The sequence below is a fragment of the Notechis scutatus genome, chromosome Z (genome assembly GCF_049901735.1).
Source record: "Notechis scutatus isolate UNSWTSFEM ecotype Mainland chromosome Z, rNotScu1.2, whole genome shotgun sequence".
Lineage (NCBI taxonomy): Eukaryota > Metazoa > Chordata > Lepidosauria > Squamata > Elapidae > Notechis > Notechis scutatus.
Window position 1 is genome coordinate 124,522,664 of NC_142025.1, and position 18,551 is coordinate 124,541,214.

Sequence of the window (18,551 nt, forward strand, 5' to 3'; positions counted from 1 at the left end):
TATTGCTCCAAGAGCTCCAATTATAATTGGGATAATACATGATTTCTTTTTCCAAAGTCACTCAACTTCAATTTGTAAGTCCTGATACTTTTGATTTATTATTATTATTATTATTATTATTATTATTATTATTATTATTATTATTATTATTATTATTATTATTATTATTATCATCATCATCATCATCATCATCATCTTTTATTCATTAAACATGAAACTCAGTCAACTGAACATTTAAAAATGTATCACAAATACCACTGAGTGCCTCTGATGGTCGATACGGATTGCTGCCAGCATCCTAGGTACCTTAAGTCCTCAAGTACCTTCTTAAAATGTATGATGATCTGAGTAGCAGCTTTTTGTAGTTCCGCTGGTGTTGTTGCAGGAAGCTGCAATTTTTTGATGTATTTTATAAAATTCTTGGATATGGTACCAATGTGGTGACAATGGGTATCATTGTTTCGTGTTTCACCCATTATCACATATTTTTGATGGCCAGGTAGCAATATTTCATGATTTTTTCCAGTTCTTTTTCTTTGACTCTGGCATCTCCTGATACAGGGATATCAATAAATTGTATGCTTTGGTTTATTATTATTATTATTATTATTATTATTATTATTATTATTATTATTATTATTATTATTATTATTATTATACACAAAAAATGATGGTACACAGCAAACGAGATGACTATGCTGGGTTTCGTATCAAAAATCACTAGTCGAACACTTCCCAAGCATTTAGGACTGTGTGATGTATCAGCAGATTATGGGAGCAGATCCCACTAAGGTGGCCTTCTGCAGCTGACCAACGGTGATCTTGTCAGCACCAATTGTTTTTAAGTGCTTGCCTAGGTCTTTAGGCACAGCACCCAGTGTGCCGAGTACCACTGGAACCACCTGCACTGGTTTATGCCAGAGTCTCTGCAGTTCAATTCTCAAGTCCTGATATCTGGTGATTTTCCAAATTGTTTCTTGTCGATTCTGCTGTCACCAAGTATGGATGGCAATGTCAATGATCCACACTTCTTTCTTCTCCACAATCGTGATATCCGGGGTATTATGTATTATTATGTATTATTATTATTACTACTACTACTATTACTACTACTACTACCATTACTGCTACTATTCATGGTTAATAACTCACAGGAAAGGAAATGAATAGGCTGTTTAATGTGTCAGTTTCAATTAGAAGAGGTGTTTCTGAATGTACAGGAACATAAATGCCATATAGGTCCGTGACTCATCAAACTAGCCACATCATTTTCTAGGGTAATACACCTGGAGGTGTTATCCACTGCAACCTAGGATCCTGTAAATAGACATGACTGTTTGAATAAATCAGACAAGATTTGGGTTTGAGGGATCCTTGGTGCTCTCTGAGTTTGGTTGTCTTCCTGCAAACATTTCATTACCCAAACATCATCAGCGCTAGCTAATCAATGGGTAATGTAATATCTGCAAGCAAACAACCAAGGTCAGAGCACACCAAGGATCCCTTATTTGAATCCTGAGCTATAAACATTCTCCTTAATAGGTGCTGGATTTGCATTCCTGCACATTTCAAAGCCATCTTCCAAACAAATCCAAAAGATTAGATTAGATCAGGGATGTTAAACTCGATTTTATTGCGGACCGCATCAGGGTTCTGTTTGACCTTGGGAGGGGGACCTGGGGGGCGTGGCCAGCATGACATTACTCATGTTGGGGGCAGTGGTGGGATCCAAATTTGTTTTACTACCGGTTCTGTGGGCATGGCTTGGTGGGCGTGGCAGGGAAGAATACTGTAAAATCTCCGGTCAGAGGTGGTATTTGGCGGTTTTCTGAACTACTCAAAATTTCTGCTACCGATTCTCCAGAACTAGTCAGAACCTGCTAAATATCACCTCTGGTCGGGGTTTGCTTCTGGTGGTCCGAGCGCTCTGCAAGCAAAAATAGGCTCCCGAGCTCTGTTTTCGGCTGGGACGGCCTCCTGCAGCTCTCTGCCAACGAAAACAGAGCTTGGGAGGGTTGCCCACAGCACTCCCCAGCTCAGTTTTCACCAGCAGAGGCACCACAGGCTGGTCCTTTGCTGTTTCCAAGGCAGTCCTGAGGGCCAGATCTAAGATTCCCATGGGCCAGATCCTGCCCACGGGTCTTAAATTTGACACCCCTGGATTAGATTGGAAGGGACCTTGTAGGTCATCTAGTCCAATCCCCCCCCCCCAAGCAGGAGACCCCACACCATTTCTGACAAATGGCAATCCAGTCTCTTCTTGAAAACCTCCACTGATAAAGCTTCCACAACTTTGGAAGGCAACTTCTGTTCCATTGGCGGATTGTTGTCACCGTCAGAAAATTCCTCCTTATTTCTAGGTTAAATCTCTCCTTGTTCAGTTTCCATCCATTATTCCTTGTCTGGCCTTCAGGAGCAAACATTGGATTACTCTAATGACCAAGCAACTAATAATACAGATAGTCCTTGATTTACAACCACAATTGAACCCAAAATTTCTGCTGGTAAGTGAGACAATTGTTAAGTGAGTTTTGCAGCCTTTCTTGCTACATTCGTTAAGTAAATCACTGCAATCATTAAATAATAAGACTGTTAAGGGAATCTGACTTCCCCATTGACTTTGCTTGTCAGAAGGTTGCAATGACCCCGGAACACTGCAACCATCATAAATACATTCTGGTTTCTAAGCATCTGAATTTTGATCACATGACCCCAAGGATATCATAAAGGTTGTACGTGTGGAAAATGGTTGTAAGTCACATCTTCAGTGCTGCTGTAACTTTGAATCATCACTAAATGAACAGCTATAACTTGAGGACCAACTACACACAAAATCATAGCAGAAAAAAGAATAAAAGTTATTCTTACATCCACAAATGTCAATTCTGAGAGAGAAAAAAACACCATCCAACCAGCCATACAGTCCGTCAGTGCAGTAACTCAAGAGTGAATTATGAAAAATCAAATGCATAATGCTATCGTTTTCAACCTGAGATCTATAACTTCTATTAATGATTCATCAATGTCAAAAATAAATTTAAAGTGATTTATGGCATCCTTGGAAAGTCTTTTGAGTGGAGAATAGATGAAATGCCTTCTCATATAAGGAAGCCTAATATGGACGTTTGTTGAAAGAAGAGAAGACTGAGTGGAGGATTAATGGATTTAAAAAGAGTTAAAGAGGCAGGGGAAAAATGGCATTTGCTGGTTGGGAAGAAAGCCGGAAGTCATAATTCTATGTTTTCCTTCTTTTTTTACATTTCATTCCTTTTTTGTTATTTTCCATCTTCTTATTTTCCTGATTTTTGTTTTTAACATTCAATAATTTATTGTACTATTTTTTTGAGGTCTGGTTACTGGGAAACTGCTAGAAAACCTCAGGTTTTCCAAAACTCAACCGAGAAATTAGGAGGACTTTCTAAAATGAAGGAAAGGCTGGCTAATTCTGGATTTTTGCCATGAAAACCATTTTATAAACCTACCAATCAGAAATCCAGATGGATTCAGAAGAACTTACTCTTAGGGAAATCAGATCAGATTGCTCCTAAAATTTAATTCTTCAACCAGGAACATCATAGGAAACAGAAATGTATCCTAACAAAATAATGTAACCTATAACTTACAAGCATTAATTTTGTGACTGTTGGAAATTACAACAGCACTGAAAAAGCTGACTTATGACTAGTTTACAACCATTATAGCATGATCATGTGATCAAAATTAAATTGCTTGGCAATCGGGATATATTTATGACAGTGACACTGTCCCAGAGTTGTGTTTTTATGTAACCATTTCTAGCCTTCCCAGCTGGCTTTTGACAAGCCCTCGAGTTATGACCACAATGCAACTTAAACTTTCTGTTGCTAAGTAAACTCAAAAATTTGTTGAGTGAGTTTTGCCACATTTTACGGCTTTTCTTGCCACAGTTGTGAATCAACTGCATTTGTTAAGTTAGTAACATGATTGTTAAATAAATCTAGATTCCCCATTGACTTTGCTGGTCAGAAGGTCAGAAAAAGTGACCACATGGCCCCTGGGACACTGTGACCATCATAAATATGAACCAGTGGCCATGCATCTGAATTTTTATCATGTGACCATGGGGATGCTGCACTGCATTTTCACAGCACTGAAAATGTGACTTATGACCATTTTCCACACTTATGACTGTTGCAGAATCTCCATGAGCAGTTGGATGCTTGGCTAAGAACTCACAGTTATGATGTTTGCAGTGTCTCAGGGTCATGTGATCCCTTTTCCGACCTTGTGACAAGCAAAGTTAATTGGGACAGCCAGATTCACTTAACCATGTTACTAACTGAACAACTGCAACAATTCACTTAACAAATGTAGCAAGAAAAGTCATAAAATGGGGCAAAACTTAATAAATTCCTCACTCAGCAACACACATTTTGGGCTCAATTGTGGTGGTAAGGAGAGGTCTACCTGCATTATTTTCTGTAAACCATCATTTTCTCTTCCTCTGCTAAAAAATCTGAGATTTGGGGCCCAAAGAAGTAAAGGCAACCTTTTCCTGGCCACGAAGGATGAATGCTTTTCATGACAATTCTTACATTTTTCTAACAGAGGCAGGAATGTAACAGCGAGTTTTCACTGTACTTAAAAGACAATTAAAGCCTTTTGCAATAGGATGTCTAACAGATATGTGGGTACTACAATACACAGTCACTAGCTAAAATAATAATAGTTGAGACAAACTTCTATGACGTGCTCACCTAATTAGAGAAAACTAACACCTTATTAGATAAAATCAGATGTTTTAAATGTTTACTCAAAAGTATATATACAAAGTATCAGCCTGGAACCTGGTTTATTCCACCTCTGTAATCTGAGTCGGCAATTGAATCAATCTCTCCTTCCGCCTTCCAGTTCTGACCAATTTCCACAAGGGAGGATTTAAATATGATTGGTACTGAAGCAATCTGACCTGGAAAGTCTGCTTATTAAGGTCATTCGATATGAGTGACACAAGTCATTCAGATGAGTTAGGCCAGAGCTGGAAATAATTTGGAAGGTAAGACAAGATTTTGTTTCACAGGGCATCTCTTGTCATCACATCCAACGTCCTATTTCCAATAATGCGCACCTCTGATATTTCTTGAAAGTCTCCTATAAGTCAAAGCACTTCCGTGGTATACAATTAAGACTTCAACCTGCAAACATTCATTCATTCATTTTATTTTGTCAAAAGCTTACAATACAATAGAAATAAGAATAAACATAAGTTTAAATATAAGAAATAGGAACTAATAATTGGGGACAATAGGACAGGGATGGTAGGTACAATTGTGCACTTATGCACGCCCCTTACAGACCTCTTAGGAATGGGGTGAGGTCAATAGAAGTTAGTTTGAGTTAAAGGAGTGAGGTTTTGAGCAGGTGACAACAGAATCAGGTAGTGAGTTCCAGACATTGACCACTCTGTTGCTGAAATCATACTTCCTGCAATCGAGTTTAGAGTGGTTTACATTTAGTTTATATCTGTTGTGTGCTCTTGTGTTGTTGTGGTTAAAGCTGAAATATTCATTAACTGGTAAGACGTAATATATGATTTTATGTACTATGCTTAAATCCAATCTTAGCCAGCGTAGTTCAAGGTTGTCTAAGCCTAGAATTTCAAGTCTGGTGGTGTAGGGTATTCTGTTGTGAACAGAGGAATGTAATACTCTTCTTGTAAAATACTTCTGGACTCGCTCAATTGTATTAATGTCTGATATACAGAGCGGATTCCAGACAGCAGAGCTGAATTCAAGTATTGGTCTAGCAAAGGTTTTGAATGCCCTAGTTTGCAAATCAGTATTACCATAGGAGAAGCTTTGTAAAATTAATTTTACAACTCTTAAAGCCTTTTTGGCAATACTGTTGCAGTAAGCTTTGGTGTTTAGGTCATTTGATACGATATTTATTTAGTGACAGTTCAAAGTTACAGTGGCCCTAAAAGGTGACAGTTTTTCAAAATCAGCGGGGAAACCTGATTCACTTAAGATTCACAAAGTCAATGGGGAAGACAAGGTTCACTTAAGAACTGAGTTACTAACTTAACATCCACAATGGTTCACTTAACAACTGTGTCAAGACAGGTTGTAAAAAGGGAATAAAACTCAAGAGTCTTGTTTGTTAAGTTTGAACTCAATTGTTTTCATTGTGGACTACTTGTAGAAGAGATGGAATGAAAAGTATATTTTCAGACTTGCCAAATTATAAAGCAGTTTAACAATAAAGTGATGATGGTGGTGGTGTAAGTAATCAATTCAGTCATATCTGACTCTTGGTGATTCTATTGGCCAGGTCTCTCCACATCATCTGATCTTGCACTACTTTACAATCAAGTATAATTATTTTATCTGGGTATATTTCCTGTCTGTTCTACCTAGTCAGGCTGACACTTAACCAACATGGATAAAATTCTAGTGGCTACACTCCCACATACTAAATTTCATTGACCTTACTATGTTTCATGCTGACCAAAATATTACAGTGCAGTAAGTCCAGAAAGTGCATTAATTAATTCGGCAGATTAAGAAACCGAGTTGATCGGTTTCTAAGCTCTTTCTGCGACCTAGGGAACCTGGGAATTTCCTGTTGATGTGCGACAGTAAATCAGATCTGTGCTTGTACATTTCCATAGATCTGTCCCAAACTGGTTGTGGTTGCCAAGGCAATGTATTGTGTGTGCATTCCAATTGTTTTTATAAATAGTGGGAAAGAAATCTTAAACAGCATAACAACAAATCGTGAGATCTTGATCCAACTAGGATTTTGCATGCCGTGAATCAAATTTCACCATGCTTTATGCCATTCAAATGATGGTATCATTTTGCAAATGACATCAATGGACACCAATGGTATAATCTGGATCATTTGCCATGATTTGACATGCTCTTTGATTTAATGGACAATCATAAAACATTGGAATTTATTCCCGCCCCCCCTCCCAAACTGTATGTGTTTCTATGCATATATACAGGTAGTCCTTGACTTACGACCACAATTGAACCCAAATTCCTGTGGCTATAAGTGAGACGGTTAAGTGAATCTTGACACGTTTTACGATATTTCTTCCCACAGTTGTTAAATGAACCACTTTCGTTGTTAAGTTAATTAACACGGCAGTGAAGGGATTCCGACTTTGCTTGCCAGATGGTCGCAAAAAAGAGAATGACATGATTCCGGGACCCTAGAACCGTCATAAATACAAGTCAGTTGCCAAGCATCTGAATTTTGATCACGTGGCCACAGGGAATGCTGCTATGGTCAAAAGTGTGAAAAATGGTTGTGAGTCACTGTTTTCACAGCTGTTGCAACTTCAAATGGTCACTAAACAGACTGTTATAAGTCAAGGACTACCTGTAGACACACACACACACACACACACCTGCATAGTTCAAAAGCAGCATCACACTGAACTAGGATGAGAAACTCTGGGAATCTCAAAGATGTAGGCTAGATTAGCAATTTGAGGAAAAGATGCTGATAGAAGGAAAGTCGTGTCCTTAATGCTGGGAAGAGCTTGAGCTGATCAAAATTTTATTTCCTATAAAGCTATCAAGGGTTAGACCTGCTTGGAAGATGACTAGGGAATACTGGATTGGTAGACTGTACTAAGAAGTTAAAAAGAAAATAAGACAAGACTACGATAGGTCCATACCCAGGTAGCCTAAGGCTTATGACCGCAATCGGACCCCAAATTTGTGTTGCTAAGTGAGACAATTGTTAAGTGAGTCTTGCCCCATTTTACGACCTTTCTTGCCACCATTATTAAATGCATCGTCGCAGCTGTTGAGTTAGTAACACAGTTAAGTTAATCTGGCTGTTGTGGTTCACCGGCAGCCGGTGCAGACGGCAATGGAGTCGGACAGTGAGGATGAAAAGGGACCAGGCAGAGAGTCTGGAGAGGTCTTGGACGAGGGTCCTGTATCCGATGCATGGGTGGGACTATGACCCTCTGGGAGTGGGGTGCTGCCTTTGGAGCCTTTGGAGCCTGGCAGCAGCGAGGCAAAGGACCCAGGGGAGCCTGTTCCCAGTGTGTGTGTGCGTAGAGCTGCTAGAAGGCAAGAGCAGCTGAAGCAGAAGGGGAGACTCAGGAGTAAGGCTGGGAGGTGATTGCTTCTCCCATAAGGGATAAAAGTCAGACCTCAATGACGAACGCTTTGCAGCAAGCAAAGCAGTTCAATTAAATTCTGAGTCCTTCTTGAAGCTCTTTGTACTCTGGTCAGTTTTTTCTGATACTTTGTATAGGTATAATTACTTTGGAGACTTCTGTTTTTGGCAGCATTCCACAGCACTGACAGGCGTGTGCTTATCTGTTTAAGTTAGTTTTGGCTGTGAATGAAAATAATTCCCAGTGTTGCATTAAAATAGGTTTTGCTTTTAAAACAAGTTTGTGTTTAATTACATTTGACGAAGCCTGAGTCAGAATACTGGCTTCCCCATTGATTTGGCTGGTCAGAAGGCCACAAAGGGAGACCCCCATAACCCTGGGATGCTGCGACCATCATAAATATGAGTCCGTTGCCAAGCATCTGTACTTTGTTTACATGGCTCCCAGAACAACAAAAAGTGGACAAATACCATCCAATCTCTAACTTTGGGGAGAAGGTTGTTGAATAAGTGATGTTGATGTTGAATAAGCCTCAACTGACAACTTTCATTTAGTGACTGTTCCAAGTGACAATGTCATAGAAAAAAAAAACTTACCACCACTGTTTCAGCATCTCCATGGTCACGGGATCAAAATTTGGACACTTGGCAACTGGCTCATACTTAGGGCTGTTACAATGTCCTAAGGTCACAAAAATCCCCTTTTGCAACCTTCTGACACACAAAGTCAATCAAGAAGCTTCACAATCACACCACTAAGTTAACAACTTCAGCGATTCACTTAACAACAGTGGCAAGAATAGTCGTAAAAGGGAGCAGACTGTTACTAACTGTCTCGCTTAGAGAGACAAATTTTGGGCTCAATTGTGGTTATACTATATTTATGGAGGGATTCTGGATCTGGACCCTTGCAGGGCAGGTTCAGGCCTGGGCATGAGATGGAAACTATTGATTACAATCATGTAGCAAAAGGCAAGCAGTTGGAAAAAGTAGGAAAAAAGGAGAGAAAAATTAAAGGAGATAATTTTTTAAAAATAACAACAATCTCTTCTTGCAATATAAATTGTCATTCTGCAAATAAATTAAAAAAGGGGGAATGTTTCACTTAGCAATATAAATTTTGGGCTCAGTTGTGGTTGTAACTTGAGGATGATCTGTACTCTGTTCATGCTGTGTTAAATAAAGTTGTGATTGTTCAGCATACAATAAACTTCCTGTGTCCTGTTACACTATAAGGAAAATGCCATTAATGGGCTTGTGGTATCATTTGTTCTAGTTAAGAGAAGGTGATAAGTTATTAAAACTGTTTATACTTGTGGTGAATTATTTCTTTCGTGTCTATGGAGATTCTCAGCCATCCAGGTTATGATTGTCCCAAAGGTGCTTTTTTTTCAAGAGGCAACTGGACTTTTCTTTGAAGACATTTTGCTTCTCATCCAAGAAGCTTTTTCAGCTCTGTCTCATTCCCCACCATCCAGTCAGAGCTGAAGAAGCTTCTTGGATGAGAAGCAAAATGTCTTCAAAGAAAAACCAGAAAATCCCGTTGCCTCTTGGGAAAAAAAAGTACCTTTGGATATATTTTTTCTATATTTCTTTTCCTTTGCAGTATTTTTTCCCTGTTCTTCTTTCTAGTATTTTCTTCTTTGCACCTATTTTTTTCTTTAGTTTGTATTCATTTTTATCTTTGCTATTATAATTCTTAATAAAATCACTATTTAAAAAAGAGCAACATTGATGTAGAGATTGTTTGTCTCCTTCTAACTCACTCTCCTACCCTGGAACCCTATAAATCTAGACCTGGGAAACGCTGATTTGTGAGCTCTGTTTTAGCATCACCATCTAAAATGAAAATGAAAGCAGCGTTTCTATTTTCTGCAAAGGATAACACAATGCACTTAATGGTTTCCCTCTCTCTCTCTCTGTCTCTGCCTGAAGCTCTTAACATTAGTTAAAAAAAAGACACTGAAAAGAACAACTCGTTTTTCCCTTGGAAACAGTGTCTGGCTTTGGCTAACACAGACTGAAGCATTGAATTAATGCATTTCCTGGGTTCTTACCCTCCTGCTACTCTAAAACACAAACCAATCAATTGGGCAGATTTTTTTTTTTTTTACAACTAAGGTTATATATAACCAGGCAAGTTTGGTGAAGTGGCAGAACCAAGCAAGGGGTTTCAAGCAAGGAGGATAAACAAGAATATTCAGCCCATGGGAAATGAAGCAGTAGGGAAAAGGGGAGAACTGAGCAGTTTTTTAAAATAAAACAACAACAACACATTCACAGATAATTATTTTATGGCAGGGTGCAGGGTGGTGAAAATTACCACAGGGAGAATTTTTATAGACCCCAGAGGTTGGAGGCTGCTTTTCAGCCTTGGGAATGAAAAAGGAGCCCTCAGCTCCATTTTGTGACCAACCAAGGGCAAAAAGATGTTTAATCTCTACAGGACCAAATAAAGAAACAAGGCAGAGAACAGGAAAGGCACAAAGCTGGAAGAAAAGGATGTTTTGAGAAGAGATGTTTGTGCTTGTCTCATCATTAGGCTACCAGGCTCTGCTTGCAGACTGGGAGATGAAGAGAAGTGTGTGTGTGTGGGGGGTTGTAATAGGGGAAAAAAAAACCTTTATATTACATTTCCCAGGGCCCTGTTTTCCTTCTGCACTACTGCATGGCTAAAGAAATTGCTGATGGAGATGTGGGGCAGAGAGGGGAGAGTGTCCTTAGACTTTCCCCTCTTCCTCTCCCCCCATCCTGTTTGAGGCCATGGGGAGGGGTTCAAATCCTGCCTTCTCTGGCCTTCCCACACAAAGGCATTTTCAAGATCCCCCCCATTAGGATCCCTATATATTCATCCCTGCAAGGAGTGTTTGTGTGTGTATGTGGAGTGGGGGGGATTGCATTTACCCGCTGAGAAACCCTCCCTGTTGGGAAGGAGCTATAGTCCAACACATCTGGAAGGTTTGGGTTTGGGAGGGGTTGGGGGTTATGGATTTGGGGGGGAGACTGCATAATCACCCACAATGCACTGCAGCAACATCTCACCTCCCCACCTCCATCCCCTCCTGAACCTGAAAACATCCTGTTCTTCGTTTTGCATGGAGGGAGGGGGCTTGGCAAGACACCTCCTCTTTTTCAAAAATCTAGTAGTGCCCCCCAAACCAAGCAACCTCCCAATTCTAGCATCCAACCAGCCTCTCTTCAACATCATCTTTTGGGGACCATTTGATATGAAGCGTTTTCCAACCCCCCCATCCCCCAATTCTCTCATCTATGATAAACTGCACCCACAACGACAACCTCTCTCCTCCACTCAGCTTTTCCGGAAGTCCATTCAAGGAAACTTCTGCCTCATCTTAATCCCGAACCCACCCACCCACCCCAAAAAAGGAAATTAGGGTTTGAAAGAAACCCTTGATAGAACCCCGTTAATTCTGGGGTTCTGTGTGGAATAATAAAGATCGTTTCTATCTGTCCCTTTCTCCGAGTAGGGGATCATCGCCCGCCACCCCGTCCACCGCTTCCCCCTGCCTTAAAGGGTTATCGGGTCATCCCCGCTGGCATACCGGGAGATCTCCATCTCCGAAGGTGACCCGCTGGCTGGGATCCCCCAACCCGCCCCGAGCCCTTCTCCTCGCACTGGATCGCAAGGGAACTCGCTCGTCTGCTGCGCAAGGCGAGATCCCCAAAGGGCCGAGCGATGGAACCAGAAGCTGCAAGGAAAAACGCCCCGAGATCTGCGGCCAGGCCAAACCCCGGTGCGCCCTTCCCTTCTCTCCGGGGCTCCAGCCGGTTCTGCTCCGTGCTGTCGATCCCAAGCCCAGCCCCGATAAAAGAGCCCAGCCCGCGGCTTCTCTTACCGGCCCGACGCCCAAAGCGGGCGCGGAGCTTACCTGGACTTGCTGGCGGCGGCTGAGCCGCGGCTCGTGGACGAAGGGATTGGGGGCGGCCGCGGCCGGCTCGTCTTCCTCCGGGGCCCCCGGTTCGAGCCGCCCTCCATGGCCGGATCCCCCCCTTCCAGCCTGGGATGAGACCCCAAGGCCCGGAGCCCGGGGCCTGGTCGGGGAAGGGGACGAAGGATGGCGAGACGGAGGAGGGAGCGGACGGCGGGCGAGCCGGAGAGCGAGCGATCGCGCGGTTGGAGGAACTCCCTGGCACCGGAGCGGGTCGGCAGGAGGGAGCCAGGATGCTAAGGAGGGGGCGGTGCTCGGCGCGGTTGTCTCGGCGACGGCATGGCTGGGGGACGGACTTTCGTTTTGAAGGGACCGGATGGTGGAGGAGGAGGAGGAGGAGAAGTGGATTCAGCATCTCTGCGCAGCGCTCTATTCATCCCTCGTTTCCTCCACCATCCAGCTCTCTATGAGCCTCCCTTTCCCCGTAGGCAAAAAGTCGGTATCAGCGGGGAAGCCAGGAGGAACCATGGAAAGCACTGCCCAAACTATCTGGAAGGCACCAAGTCGAGAGCCATCTTTCCTTCCTTCCCTTCCTTCCCCTTTTCTCCCCCTTTCTCTCTCTCCCTCCTTCTCCTACTTTCCTTCTTTCCCTCCATCTCCTTCCTTCCTTCTCTTCCCTCTCTTTCCCTTCCTTCCCTCTTTTTCTCTCTCCCTTCTTCCCTCCTTTGCCTTCCTTCTTTCCTCCCTCCCTCCCCCATCCCTTTTCTCTCTCACCTTCTCTACTGGCCTACAACCCTTCCCCTTCAGTCCCTTTGTGTTATATGAAGGGCCAGTTGTCTCAGAAATGGCCCATCTTGTCTGGGTTTGGCACTGCTTAAGATGGATAGGGCACCACTAGGAGATGCCACTAGGAGGGCAAATGTGTTAGCCTTGACAGGGAGCTAAAGAAATGCCCAAAGGCAGCAATAGCACATCACATTGCATTGTTGTCAAAACATCTTCACGGAGTCACATTCAGCTCAAGGACATCTGTACTCTTGCAGGATGAAGACGAATGAACAAAACCTAAACCACATGTCAATGTACAGTAATTAAAATTAAATGAGCTTCCTTCTGACAACCAATAGAGTATAGTCTCTAGATGCTAAGTATAACAGCAATTTGAAGCATCAAACTTGAAGCTTCCATCTTCCAGGTTTTTGGCTGTCAGCGTTTCTCAACCTTGGCAACTTTAAGATGGATGGACTTCAACTCCCAGAATTCCCCAGCCAGCTGGGGAAATCTGGGAGTTAAAAGTCCATCCATCTTAAAGTTGCCAAAGTTGAGAAACACTGGGCTAAGTCATCCTCAGCTCAATCCACCTCATAGGCTTGTAGTTGTGGAATAAAAATAGAGAAAGCCCCTCTATGAGCATTGAGATACAAGTTAGGTTGGAACTGCAGCAGTGGTGGGATTCATTTTTTTTTACTACCAGTTCTGTGGGCATGGCTTGGTGGGCATGGTGTGGCTTGGTGGGCGTGGCTTGGTGGGCGTGGCAGGGAAAGGATACTGCAAAAACTGCATTCCCTCCCCACCCCACTAACCTGATTTCCAGCTCCGTTCTCCTGTGCAGGGCAACCAAAGAAGACCCAGCCAATCAGCTGGGACTCGGGAGGCAGAGAATAGATGGGGGTGGAGCCAGTCAAAGGTGGTATTTGCCGGTTCTCCAAACTACTCAAAATTTCCATGACCGGTTCTCCAGAACTGGTCAGAACCTGCTGAATACCACCTCTGAACTGCAGTGATTCATGTGATAGTTCCCCTTTTTGGGCCACTTTTAAAAATTGTCTGTCCCTGTTTGGTGCAAGGAAGCCCAGAGACCCAGTTCTCCATCTCACTTGTCCTATTTAGAAAAAGGGGGATTAACCAGATGGCCTTGGTGAGTCAGGAAATTCCTGTATCTCAAATTTCAGCCTTCTAATGCCACAAATATTTCCTGTAGCAATTTCCACATTGCTGTGAAAACCTAGAGTTATAATACACCTACTACATGGGAGAGGCAGGAAGGACATTGGCTCAATTGAGTTCATGACTCTCACCTGGTAGCCGTGATGAAAAGTCCCTAATTTCAATCTGCAGGCAAATCCAGTTCCATTTTAGAAGGGGATCTGTCAACATGTTAAATCCAGCCTCCTTGTAAAATGCTAAGGGATGGACAGATAGAGTGGACAGATAGAGATAAACTCAATTTCTATAAGTTTATAAGATGTAATCCAGGGGTGTCAAACTCCTGTCTTCACAGCAGCATCACGTGACATATCGGGACTTTCCCCCCCTTCTCTAATGTGGGTATGGGCATGGCCAATGCCTGACGCATTGACCCCACGGGCTGGGAGTTTGGCAGCCCTGATGTGATCCAATGTTTCTCAGTCTCATCAACCTGAGAATTCAACACACAGAATTCCATGCAGGTGGAGGGGGGAATTCTGGTAGTCGAAGTCCCTATATCTTCAAGTTCCTGAGATTGAAAAATCTAGATATAAAAGCGAAATACCACTCATGTATCATCACAAAATCTCCAGAACTGTAAAGCCTATAAGCTTGAAATTTGGCATGTATGCTCCTCTTGGCTTCTAGGTGCTCACTAAGAAGGGATTTTTTGAAATGACCACCAGAGCATTAGTATTTCCTATATTATTATTATTATTAACACGCTCTGATGCTAAGGAGTTCTACTCCCCCTCCCCACCTGAAAAGAAATCTGTTCCAAATGCAAAACACAAGCAGAGGAGTTTCAGTTTTATTTTCACTGCAGCAACCAGCTTTAGTACAGAACAGTTGAACTAAGCCACGCCCAGGCTCCTTGCTGTCTCCTTCTTGCTCACACAGCAAATACTGTTTCAGTTTCCAAACAGCCCTCAACTCTCTCACACACTGACAGGATGCTAGCCAGATGAATACCGATGGATGCTGGTAGGCAGAGGCAGCATTCCCCCCCCCCACTTATTTTCCTCCTCAAAAATTAAGCCCGACCACATAGTTTCGTAGTGAAGCATGGGTGTAGAGCTAGTACTGATATAACCACATGTGAAGGAAGAAAAACATCAAAGAACCTAGCCAGCAAGAGTTAAGGTGGAAACAATATCAAATAAACAAGCAGGGAAGAAACAGTAGCCTAATCAAAGGATTCTCAACGAAGGTAAAAAATATTTTATTATTAGCCCTTTCTAACTGGAACTTAGGATCAATTGCACCAGCAAAAAAAAAAAGCAATAATAAATAGACTTATGATAACAGTTAATCTTTGACTTACAACCATTCATTTAGTGACTGTTTGAAGTTACAAGGGCACTGAAAAAAACTGACTTAAGGCCATTTTTTACACTTACGACCATTGTAGCATCCCCATGATCAAAATTCAGATGATTGACCACTGGTTCATATTTATGACAGTTGCAGAGTCCTGGGGTCATGTGATTCCCTTTTATGACCTTCTGACCTGCAAAGTCAATGGGGATACCAGGTTCACTTAATGACCACGTTACTAGCTTAAGAACTGCAGTGGTTCACTTAACAATTGTGGCAAGAAAAAACTGTAAAATGGGGACAACGCTCGCTTAATAAATGTCTCACTTAAGCAACAGAAACAAACATTTGGCTCAATTCGAGGACTACCAATATGTATTTAGCAATAAAGGACCTGACCCTGCTGATTTAAAGTCTTGCCTTAAATGTTCTACCCAAGAAAAGAAATGTGGGGGCTTACATATTATAAATTGTGCAGCTTAAAGGAATGGATGAAAAGCTAAGAAGGACAGAAACAGTGTTAGAAGGACACAGGTGACATTCCATCCATACTTCCTTCAGCCTGTGAGTTTACATCAGCAAGAAAATAATTTTGTAATGTGGAAGAGTGTACTCTATGAAACTTTCACATTGCTAGCCTTAATCTCTGCCCCCAGGGATTTAGCAGTTTCCAGAAAAGTCTTTGAAATGGTAGAAGGAGATGGGAGGATGTTTAAAAAAAAGGAAGAACATTCACTTGACTTAAAAAAACATATTACAGATGCTTAATCCTCCTCTCGTATTATGGTCTCTACTATAGTCAGCCAGATGTTCAGACTGGATCTGGCATTTTTGTTCAGTTGAGTCCTTCCCAAGACCCTGGGTTATTATTATTATTTTAAAAAGCAACAACAACCCAATCCCAGCTCTGTTAATAAATTATTTTAAAGATGGAATGTTTACATTTTCAAGCCACATTTAAATCCCCACAGTCTGAATTTTTCAAAGATAAAACATTGTTGGAAGAAATATCCTTCTGGCTTTCGTTCCAAGTGGGGGGAAAAGACTCTGGATTCATGGAAGTTGCTTGGAAAGAAGGTTTAATGGTGGACAGGATCACATGCTATGGAGCTCCTGGGTGAAGAAAAAGGGAAGAGATGCTGAAAGTGCCTGGGTTTTATGCCCTCTGTGGGGATTGGTTTGGTTGTCAGACTCCCATGGGGCCATGCAGGGGCAACTCTGTAGGCTGTCCTGAGTCCCAGGCTTGGTTGAACCTTGCTGGATGATGATGTAATGAAAGGGCTTTGAGCAATTCCTATTATGGCTCTACCTGGAGGAGGTAGATCTTTGTTATGTAGAATAGACAGCCCATGCCTTAATAGCCCATTAACAAAGGCGGGGGGAGGGGCTAACTTTCTGCCTCTCTGAGTTTCTACTTCTCTTTTAGGGACATATTCTGCCTTTTTTTTTTTTTTAGTATATCTTAAAATATTTCATTTCTCTAGGAGAGGGGTGGGTATTAACTTCCAACAACATATTCTAGACTTTAATTCCACAGAGATGAATGAAAGAGATTTTTTTATCCCATTGGTCTGCAGGTTTTAGCTTGGAACTGACAAATGCATAGTCATTTATAACATTGACCAATATGGGAGTCTTTTAGAATTGCTTCTTGTCAATCTTTCTTTTACCAGCTGGGTGCTTTCTGAAAGAAGTAAATTCAGGCTTACTCCCCAAGTTTTTTAACACTGGAAATTTGAATTGGCATTTTTGTGACAAACAGGGTGACCTTGTGATTGCTTGATTATTTAATGGAACATAATTGGCATGTGGTCAAAGGCAGCATCACACAAAGAGTCATAAATGTTGCCAAATCATATCCTGTCCATTTGGGAACACCCAATTGTTAGGCACAAAGAATGGTTCCATGTGATTCAGTTTTCCTGAGTTAGACAGAGCTTCCCTTGAAGTCCCATAAAGGATCTGGACTGAGAAGAAATATTTGCAACAATGGATTTTTAAAGTCTAAAGTGCACAGTTCAATAATAATAATAACAACATCTGGCTGACTATGCAACCAACCATAATAATAGTAACAATAATAGCTGCAAGACATACCACTTGCTTGCAAACAAAAACCAGTGGGACCTCAAAATAGACACAATACTAGAAAACAAAGAAGCCAGAGCACTCTAGGACTTTAGAGAATCAGTAGTAACTGCTCAGGACAGAACACTCCAGACTCAACAGTAGTTGATAAGTAAAAGACAAAAAGTCTGGATAGTGGATGTGGCAGTACCTAGAGATGGCAGAAGAGAAGATAAAGAACTGGGGGGTGCATAACAAAATACAAAGACCTGCAAATAAAAATAGAATGACTGTGGCAAAAGAAACAAAGATTATACCAATAGTGCTACAGTCTCGGGTGCAATCCCAAAATATCTAAAGCAGCCCTTGAATACTTATGTACTTACGTTTGAATTTTATTCTGACTTTATAGTAACTCAAGGTGGCAAACGTACCATATATAATAATCCTTCCTCCTTCTATTTTTCCCAACAAAATTGGGAAGTTGGATTGGGCTGAGAAAGAGAGCAAGTAGACCAAAGTCACCCAGCCAGTTTTGATGCATAAACTGGGACTAGAACTCACAGCCCCCTGGTTTCTAACCCAGGACCTTAACCAACTATACCAAACTGATGTAGCAAATTATTTCTATTTCTTTTTATCCTTTCTTTCTGCCCTTTTGTTTTCCCTTCTCTCTCTCTTTCCTTCTCCCTCTCTCTCTTTGCTCTTTATTCTGCATGTTTTGTAACAGATAGATAGATGATTGATAAATTATAGATGATTGTTAGATGCTAAATGATAGATGACTGATAGAATATTGATAGATAATAAATTTATTTATTTTATTTATTTTATTTTGTCAAGCATGTATGAGAAAACAAGTATAAGTATGAACATAACATATAAACATATAAGTATAAACGGGTATAAGTATATACATATTAAATGAGTATGAAAAAATGGGAACAGTAGGACAGGGGCGGTAGGCAAGCTGGTGGGCTTATGCACGCCCCCTTACAGACCTCTTAGGAATGGAGTGAGGTCCACGTAGACAGTTTAAGGTTAAAATTTTGGGCATTTGAGGGTGTAACAACAGAGTCAGGTCGTAAGTTCCAGGCATTGACCACTCTGTTGCTGAAGTCATATTTTCTGCAATCGAGTTTGGAGCGGTTTACTTTGAGTTTGTATCTATTGTTTGCCCGTGTGTTA

General features: G+C 41.6%; 1 protein-coding gene across 1 annotated transcript in view; it reads right to left on the reverse strand.

Moving 5' to 3' along the window:
• Positions 1 to 12,247, reverse strand: part of LPCAT4 (lysophosphatidylcholine acyltransferase 4) — a 41,404-nt gene extending 29,157 nt beyond the window's left edge. The window contains 2 exon segments of the mRNA XM_026688364.2: positions 12,012 to 12,100; positions 12,103 to 12,247. Of these exon segments, the coding sequence (XP_026544149.2) occupies positions 12,012 to 12,100; positions 12,103 to 12,118 (105 nt within the window). The 5' untranslated portion in view covers positions 12,119 to 12,247.
• Between the last annotated feature and the right edge of the window lie 6,304 nt (positions 12,248 to 18,551).